We start from the raw sequence: 9,276 nt of genomic DNA on the forward strand, positions 1-9,276 counted from the left end.
GCCTATAAAAGTTGATGATGGATAGATCTAGGAGTAATTTATCCAAAATTGATGATTTGATGAATAGTTTTGTAAATATTAAGATTTAGAGGATAGTTTTATAAACAGCCATGATTTAAGGGATATATATGACGATAGACAACTTACAAACTAAAATCTGAAAGAAAATAGCATCACCCCCCTAGTGGGCCCAACTTCATTTCAGCCCAATCTAACCGAAATAAAATAACCGCGTTATCTGAAAATGCAATATTATGAGTTGAAAGGCCTTTTTACGCAAAATCCTCTAAAAACTTCGAAGACCGGCGAGAGGGGTTTGTTCAAAAAGTTAAGAGTCCTCTTCCTCAAAATCTTCTTAATATTCGAGCTTTTGACGACGTGGGTTTTGCTCTATTCATTCAGGTAGGAAAGTCTTCCCCTTTAATTTCGTGCGCGATCTCTTTGATCCGATCGAATTAACTTCACAAAGTAGTTCTCTTAGACTAATCTTGAAATGGGTTTTTGTTAATTTATCCATTTGATCACTTTTTCGAGGTCTAATTATGCTGGGTCGTGTAATAAGTCAATGTTGTTGAGGTTATAGTTGTTTGTTTTTACTGTAAATTTTCAGGTGGTGATGATGATCGAAGCTTGATTTTTGATCTTGATTGATTTGTGAAAGATGGTGTTAGTTCTAGCATTAGGTGATCTTCACATCCCTCATAGGGCAGCTGATCTGCCTGCCAAGTTTAAGTCAATGCTCGTCCCCGGAAAGATTCAACACATAATTTGTACTGGAAATCTATGCATTAAGGTACTTACGGAGTCTTGCGTATTATATTTTGATAATGCTTACTTGTAGATTGTTTGATCAGTAATTTATTGTTGATTGGTTTTTTGATTTGCTGAGTGTGGCTCTGATACCGATTATTGAGTTGAGAAGAGTTGTGGACATTAAGAAATATTTTGTTATTATTATTTTTTAGTAATACAACTCTCTATGCTCTCCCCAATACAACACTCTTTACTATAAGCTACTACATTACTATACTCATTTACAACACACTACTCTTTCTCTTATTCTTTCTCCCTCTCTTTATTTCTTTCTTTGTTTTCCTCTCTTGATACCGGAATGCATTACAACTAAGCTTGAGGGGATTTATATAGACTAAGCTATATATGGTTATCGTACACTATATTAGGGTAGCTGGTTACTATATGGTTGGTGACTTGGTAGGCGAAGCTCTTGGTAGATGAGAGAGAAGTGATGCTGATTTTAACACTCCCTTAGCGAAAACTTCTTTATCCATGAGTCTAAGAGCCGTAATCTCTTTTTCAATGCTTGAATATCTTCTCTCACTGTTTGTCTCCATTCTTTACTCTTGTATGCTTCTTTGAAGGTAGACACTATAACTGATTTCTTCAAAGAAATATACGGGAGTGAAGAACGGAAAGTTCGTCAACATGGATTATACTAGGAATTTTCATTCTTCACCCCGTATGCTTCTTTGAAGAAATCAGCTACAGTAAATATTAGATCATCGATTCTGGCTGTTCCAATCACATGATGGGAGGTAAGTTAAAGCTCATCAACATTGACTTCTCTAAACAAGACGATTGTTGACTTCTCTAAACAAGACGACCTGATGGTAGCTGCTATAACTACAAGAAAAAATGTCACTTCGCTAGAGATTGTCGCTACTAGAGAAGACCGGCAGAGGGCAATGTTGTAACATCGCACAGATGTCAAGATGATGATTAAAAATGGAATGTCCAAGCATCTGTAGTCATTGTTGAAAATATATCAGTTGACGAAGAAAAAGCTATTTATATGATGACACTAGCCTCGATCGTGGAGGAATTTGAGCCCACACTTGCAGCGATTTTAAATCGAGAAGAAATTAGCTATGCTGAAGATTGGATCATTGATTCTGATTGTTCCAATCACATGACAGGAGATAAGAGAAAATTAGTCAACATGAAGAAGTATAGAGGCGACTGAGAAGTTGTCAATATGAAAGAGTATGCTTGAAATTTTTATTTTTCAATCCTGTATGCTTCAGAAATATTGTAATCCCACAATCGGATGGTGCTACACATCGTGAAACGTAGTGTTTGACGAAGCCTTATATTAGTGGACTCCACAAAAAGTTATCCCAAACTCTAATGATCTAGAGGATCAATTACAGAATAAGTTGGAGAAGCCAAATCAAGAAGAAATGTCACATCAGTTAGAGAAGATAGAACCAACTTCTCCCACATCTTCTAAGGGAAAGAATCTACAGAAGGCTGATGTTCATCAGATAACATCAGAAGAAAAGCACTCGAGTCAGACAGAAGGTATCTAAGAATAGCCAACAGGACCATTTCACAAATTGACCAGACATAGGAAATCAAATCCCAAGTATGCTAATATCGCCATTACGAAAGATGGAAAGAACCATTTACCTTCAAAGAAACATACTGGAGTAAAGAATAGAGAAAAGCAGTGAGAGAAGATATTCAAGCATTGAAAAAAATATTGCATCTCTTGAACTTATGGATAGAGAAGTTACTGCTGAGGGGGAGTGTTAAAATCAGCAACACTTTTTTTTTACCTACCAAGAGCTCCACCTACCAAGCCACCAACCATATAGTAGCCATCTACCTAGTATAGTGTAAACCGACAACATAGTTTAGTCTATATAAATCCCTTCAAGTTCAGTTGTAATTCATTCCAATATCAATAGAGAAAGACAAAGAAAGAAATAAAGAGAGTGAGAGAATAAGAGAAGAAGTTTTATGTTGTAAAAAAGTACAGTAGTCTAGTAGCTTGTAGTAGAGAGAGTGTTGTATTGGAGAGTATAGAGAGTTATACTACTAAAAACAAGTATGAAGAGTTGTACTACAATTAGGTCGTCTTACTTGGCGATTACCTTGCTTCTTACTCTGACGTGCTCATCTGGTGTATGAACTTCCTGGCTGCATATCTGAGTTATCATTTGCATATTGCTTGCTTCGTTCCTTATTGCTGAATAGCGCCTCATCTTCACTTCTTATTGTTCTGCTATATAGCAAGCAAACTCTCCAACTCTAATAGTATTGGTTGAGTCGGCCAACTGTGTGTAGCAACAATGAGACCGTGGTACTCTGGTCTCAAATCATGGATGATTATTCTTCTCATCCTTGCATCGAACACTTTAGAATTTAGATCTAGTTGAGCAATATCTTAATAGAATGTTTTTACATACTTTAAGTACTAACTGATTGTCAGATCCTTCTGTCTCAAGGTCCTAGTTGATTCTCAAGGAGCTGAAGTCGAGCGTCGTTCGTTTTTGTTAAGAGTGTGGTGAGCGTGTCCCATGCCTCTTTTGGAAATTTGGCATCTCGCATATAGTTTACAAGATCTTCTACTGTCATCTTCAACACATACATAGCCTTGTTGGCTTTGATGTTCCACTTCCTTAGTGTTTCGCCAGCTTTCTGAGGTGATGTAGTTTCGACACCCCTGATGATCTCCCAAAGGTCTTATCATTGCAAACAAGACTTCATACAAGTCTCCCAGTAGGTGTAGTTGTCGTCGTTCAATTTCTTAAGTGTAGTAGTAGTACTTGCCGGATCCGTCATTATGATGTGGTACACTCTTCAGTATCTCCACGCAAGTGTGGTCCTTGACTAACTAACTTCACAGTTCCGGACTGAGCACAGATTTTGGCCTACGATAACGCGGATAAGATCACCGTAGGAGAGAGTTGGTCCCTGACCTTCTGCTCTGATACCAATTGTTGAGCTGAGAAGAGTGGTGAACACTAAGAAATATTTTATTATTACTTTTTTTAGTAATACAACTCTTTATACTCTCTCCAATACAACACTCTCTCTACTACAAGTTATTACACTACTACACTCTTTTACAACACACTACTCTTTCTCTTATTCTCTCTCCTTCTCTTTATTTCTTTCTTTATTTTTCTTTCTTGATACTGGGATGCATTACAACTGAGCTTGAGGGGATTTATATAGACTAAGCTATGTGGTTGGTGTACACTATTTAGAGTAGGTGAAGCTCTTGGTAGTTGAGAGAGAAGTGTTGTTGATTTTAACATAGTTTGCATCATTAGTTGAGTACCATCATTTCAATGGAACACCGTCACATCATAAGCCGGTACTTATAGCTACTCCGTGGAATAAGTCGTTCATGAGCTTGACTTTACAATATGCCAATGTATCGTTCTAATGGTTGCTGAGAAGTTCAACAAAAATTGGCCCTAAAACTCATAAAACTTGAGAGCAAACAATACATCTATAAGACCCACCCTAACTGCAAGACTGCATGCCTCTGCTATTTCAATCCTTGTGGATGATACTTGTATGAACTTGCTCTCATTCATGAGATCTTCCTCGCAGACCGGCCTAGCTACTGCTATATTTGCGACCTCAGATTAGATTGTAAACCTGTTGGGTCTAGTCCTTCGCAGATCGAAAATTAGCAAATGGAATGAAAGATGATGGATTCTCATCTTCTGCATTCAACTATGTAATTTCTGACCTTATGCAAGATATGTGCATTTGTTCCAGCTATAAAGATGTTTCCTTCTTTTTAGTATACACACTCCGACACTCGTCTGTTTGTCTAATATGTCCACGACTTTCTTTGACATTCCAAAAAGTTAGTCTGGAATTATAGTTACAGAATATTGTAATTTAAACAATCATTTTCTACGTTGTCATGCAGTCAATTCCGTAATCTTACACCATGTCAGTAGGTTGTGAAAAGTGTTAAAGATATGGGAAATATGCTCATTATTTTTCATACTTATAGATATTGCAGTAACTGGAAGATTTGTACTGAAGCATGATTTTCCTAGAATGATTCCATCGAGTTAGGTGACCTATTCTTCGAGATTGTGATGCATCATCACTTATTCTTGGCAATATCCGTTCACTTAGTGTAATTAATTAATCAATTACCAGACATTAGATATATTGTTGATTTACTTCATGAAGGATCGAATTAAGTTTAGTCCCTTTGGCGAATCTAATTACCATTAGCAAATCTTTATTAGATCAAAATGAGTCTCTTTCCACGTAATAAAATTTCTAATCTGAATAATATGTTTGTGCTCTCTGCTTCCTAGTGAGATTGGGAAATTGGAACCTAGGTATGCTTGCTCTCACTTTCATATGGTGGTAAATAGAGATTTTTTGTGGGACAATTTCTACTATTTTTAATGTTAATGTTAAATAGTTTGTGGTTGATTTCTCTAAAAGATCTAAAGTATTCTGATATATCTACAGGGGACCAGTTTCTTACAGTGTCTAAAGAAATTAGACACAAATACCACTTAGTGTAATTTAATTACTAGACATAGATATATTGTTAAATTATTTCATGAAGGATAAAGAAAAGTTTAGTTCCTTAAGTTAATCTGATTACCATTAGCAAATCTTTATTGCATCAAGAGTCTTTTTCCATGTGATAAAATTTGTAAACTGAATCATATGTTTGTGTTCTCTGCTACCTATTGATATTGGGAAGAGGGAACCTTGGTATGGTTGCTTTCAGTTTCATAAGGTGGTAAATAGATTTTTTTTTGTGGGGCCTTGTGGGGCCATTTCCACTAGTCTTAAATATTAACGTTAAATAGTTTGTGGTTGATTTCTCTAAAAGATCTAAAGTATTCTGATATACCTACAAGTAATTAGTTTCTTGCATGTCTAAAGAAATTGGACACAATTACGATTTAGTGTAATTTAATTACTAGACATAAATATATTGTTGAATTATTTCATGAAGGATCAAACATAGTTTAGTTCCTTAAGTGAATCTGATTACCATTAGCAAATATTTATTGGATCAAAATGACTCTTTTTCCATGTAATAAAATCCGTAAACTGAATAGTATGTTTGTGCTCTCTGTTACCTATTGACATTGGGAAGTTGGAACCTTGGCATGCCTGCTCACAGTTTCATGAGGTGGTAAATAGAATTTTTTTTGTGGGACCATTTCTACTAGTCTTAGATGTTAATGTTAAATAGTATGTGGATGATTTCTCTAAAAGATCTAAAGTATTCTGACATACCTACAAGGGATCAGTTTCTTACAGTGTTTGAAGAAATTAAACACAAATATCATTTCATAAAGAGACATACTGTAGTAGTAAATCTATAAAAAAGAAAATTATTGACGGCTATATGAGTCTATGACACAAGCATCAAGCATATCAAGATTCATTGAACCGAATGAGTAAGAAGAGATTACAAATAATATATTGTTGGGGTCAGAAATTTCAATCCATGTGGATAAATCTACTTATGAATGCAGTCTCTAATAAGAGTTTAGTGGTTAGATTTATCGAACTTGTAGCAATCAAAACCCATTCTATCTTTTAGATTTTGGCTAATACCTATATTTCATGTAAAATACCTAGAACTTAATATGAAATTATTACATAAATTCCATTGACCTTTTCAATATGTGTGCTTATGTCAATGTTGTAAAGGATAGATTATTTGTGGACTCTATGTAAGCACCCTAGAAGATCTTCCTTTACTAGTATAAGTCTCCTTGTACCGCACATCAAGAAGGCAAATGGGTTGTGTATTGTCTAATTGCAAAATGGACAGAAATAAACTTGATATACGTTCACATTTACAGGACAAGAAAATTGTGAAAGGAATAAAAAATAATGGGAGATATTGGTTTTGTTTCTTGTGAAATCCCCCTCCCCCCTTTCTTGTCAACTCCCTATGGTTGATGAAGTTTTTTGGGGTTTTGTTTCTTGTGAAATCCCCCTCCCCCCTTTCTTGTCAACTCCCTATGGTTGATGAAGTTTTTTGGGGCAGCATCTGTTACCATTAATTGCTCGCTATTAGGAGTTGATTGCAACTCCCAAAACATAGGAAGCAGGAAATAAGAGAAAAGGGAAAGGATATGAAAATTATACAACAACAACAACAACAACAAAGCCTTTATCCCAAATGTTTTGGAGTCAGCTATATGAATCCTATTTTTCCATTCCATTCTATGGAAATAAGAGAAAATGGAAAGGATATGAATGATTTATGGAAATATTTTTATATTGGATCCAAAGTTGGACTTATATGAAAAAATAGGGTTTTACACGAATCCTTACTTGGAATCTATGTTGTATTTGCGTAAGTCTTATGGGTATGTTATACCTATTCTTGGTTTGAACTGGAATATTGCTGCAATATTCTTCAGTTTTTATATTTTTTGTTTTACTTAATATTTTAAACTGTTAAAATATTCAGCTGAAGTTTTTCTTTGCTGTACTTTTTCCCCTTTAGGTGCATGAGGATAAACTGTCCATCTATTTAGTTCTTGTCATCCTTTTCGAGATGTAAATAAGTCGCAAATTTCAGAACAGTTATTGCCATATTATTCCCATTGTTGAAGCTGTGTTGATAGTCCTTGTGTTCCTCATTGTGGTCAATATAGTATGTATATTTGGATAGTTAATTTGGTTGTCTAATTTGTCATTTTCATTATAGAGTAAAACTGTAAAAGTTTTATTAATAAGAGGTATAAGCTCCTGGCCATCACTTAAGACTGTTTTTTTTAATCAAATACATCAGTTTGCTTGTAGTAATTCGATATTGTTTAATGCAGGAAATTCATGACTACTTGAAGGGCCTTTGTCCTGATTTGCACATTACTCGGGGGGAATACGATGAGGATGTCCGTTATCCAGAGACCAAGACTCTTTCCATTGGTCAGTTCAAGCTTGGGCTATGTCATGGTCACCAGGTTGGTTTTCCCCAACCTATACGTGTCCTTGTCTTGACCTCATGTGGTAACATTTCTTTTATGATCGCTAATTCATGCAATGGAATTTCAATGGCCGTTATTATCCTTCACAGATTCTAATCCATGTTTTGTAGCGGAAAAAAAAGCCTTCCAGATATCCTAGTTCCCATAACTTAAACTACGCATGCACAATCTTAAACTAGAAAAGGATAACATAAAAAAGGATAATATAATCTTATATTAATTTCCTTAAAGCAAAAATTTTCAGGTATAAATTTAAGGGTTAGCTGTCGATACACCCTCGATACTTTAGGGCTCAGCCGCTTAATGCCCACTTTTACGGATGCTGAGTTCTCTTCTTTATTTGCACTTGTACTATAGAGGGTATACGTCAACGCTTACAGAAAATAGAAATTGGTGGCTAACCTCCAATGGTGAAGGGGATGTAAGCCTAAACTTAAACTACTTCTGATGTATTTCTCACGTGAGTGACATATCTACTCTTTTAGGTTGTTCCATGGGGTGACTTGGATTCATTAGCCATGCTTCAGAGGCAATTGGATGTCGATATTCTTGTAACAGGGCACAGTCACCAATTCAAGGCCTACAAGCACGAGGGAGGTGTCGTCATCAACCCCGGGTCAGCAACTGGTGCCTACAGCAGCATCACCTACGATGTTAACCCAAGTTTTGTGCTTATGGACATTGATGCTCTTCGAGTGGTGGTGTATGTCTATGAACTCATCGATGGAGAAGTGAAGGTTGACAAGATCGATTTTAAGAAGACAGCAACTGCACAGTCTGCTCACTGAGTTCTTCAACGTTTGTGATTCCTCAAGTGTTTCTTGATTTTGGTTTTTGTTATGCTAGTTAAGTTGGAATAGAAACTGCACAAGACTTTGATTAGCTGTCTACGTTCACTGCAAAAATTTAGTATCTCTTTCCTGGTTTAAGCAAATAACTTCTGTGTCAAATGTCTCAGGTTTTCTACATGAGTTTTTGACTCTATTGATTCACTCTTGTAATTTTGGTTATTTTCTGTATTATGATTTGGAAATAATTTTATATTTATTTGCTACTGAAAGCATTCATTGCTCTATGCTCAAGTGTGAGATTTGCATCCTTTTTGTGTTTCACTTTTTTTATTCTAAATCGTAACACGAAGACGCTTCACTGAAAGAGGTAATTCTTCCATGAAGAAATCAGGCTACATCGATTAAACTTCTCTTGGGGTGTGTTTGGTTAGGTGTACTTGTGGGAAAAAAAAAATAACAAAAACATTTGTAATATAATGCAGTTTCTGACTATGTTGGAAGCACACTCTTCAATCTAAACACGCTGCAAACAACTCACGTAATTAGCTGATTTTCTGTTCTCAGCAACTTGTTGTTTAAAAACGTTTAGGGGGTGTTTGGGGAGCTTATTTTTTGGTCAAACTAACTTTTAAGTTAGCGTTTTCATATTTATTTGTTTGGTAAAATACCAAATTAAGTTGATTTATAAGTCTTATTTTAAAAAACCGATATACTCCAACTCTTAAAAAATA

General features: G+C 35.5%; 1 protein-coding gene across 3 annotated transcripts; it reads left to right on the plus strand.

Annotated features, from left to right (window-relative positions):
* On the plus strand, positions 247-8,808 carry LOC109832622 (vacuolar protein sorting-associated protein 29-like). Of its 3 annotated transcripts, none has more exons than XM_020399998.1 (4): positions 247-402; positions 611-793; positions 7,593-7,730; positions 8,240-8,808. In XM_020399998.1, the coding sequence occupies exons 2-4, from the start codon at positions 662-664 to the stop codon at positions 8,540-8,542; spliced, it is 573 nt and encodes a 190-aa protein (XP_020255587.1). In that variant the 5' UTR covers positions 247-402; positions 611-661; the 3' UTR covers positions 8,543-8,808. The 3 variants fall into 3 exon arrangements, with proteins under 3 accessions (XP_020255587.1, XP_020255589.1, XP_020255588.1); XM_020400000.1 differs by having other exon boundaries at positions 281-328; XM_020399999.1 differs by lacking the exon at positions 247-402 and adding an exon at positions 418-468.

Source organism: Asparagus officinalis, chromosome 3 (assembly GCF_001876935.1).
Source record: "Asparagus officinalis chromosome 3, Aspof.V1, whole genome shotgun sequence".
In the NCBI taxonomy this organism is placed as follows: Eukaryota; Viridiplantae; Streptophyta; class Magnoliopsida; order Asparagales; family Asparagaceae; genus Asparagus; species Asparagus officinalis.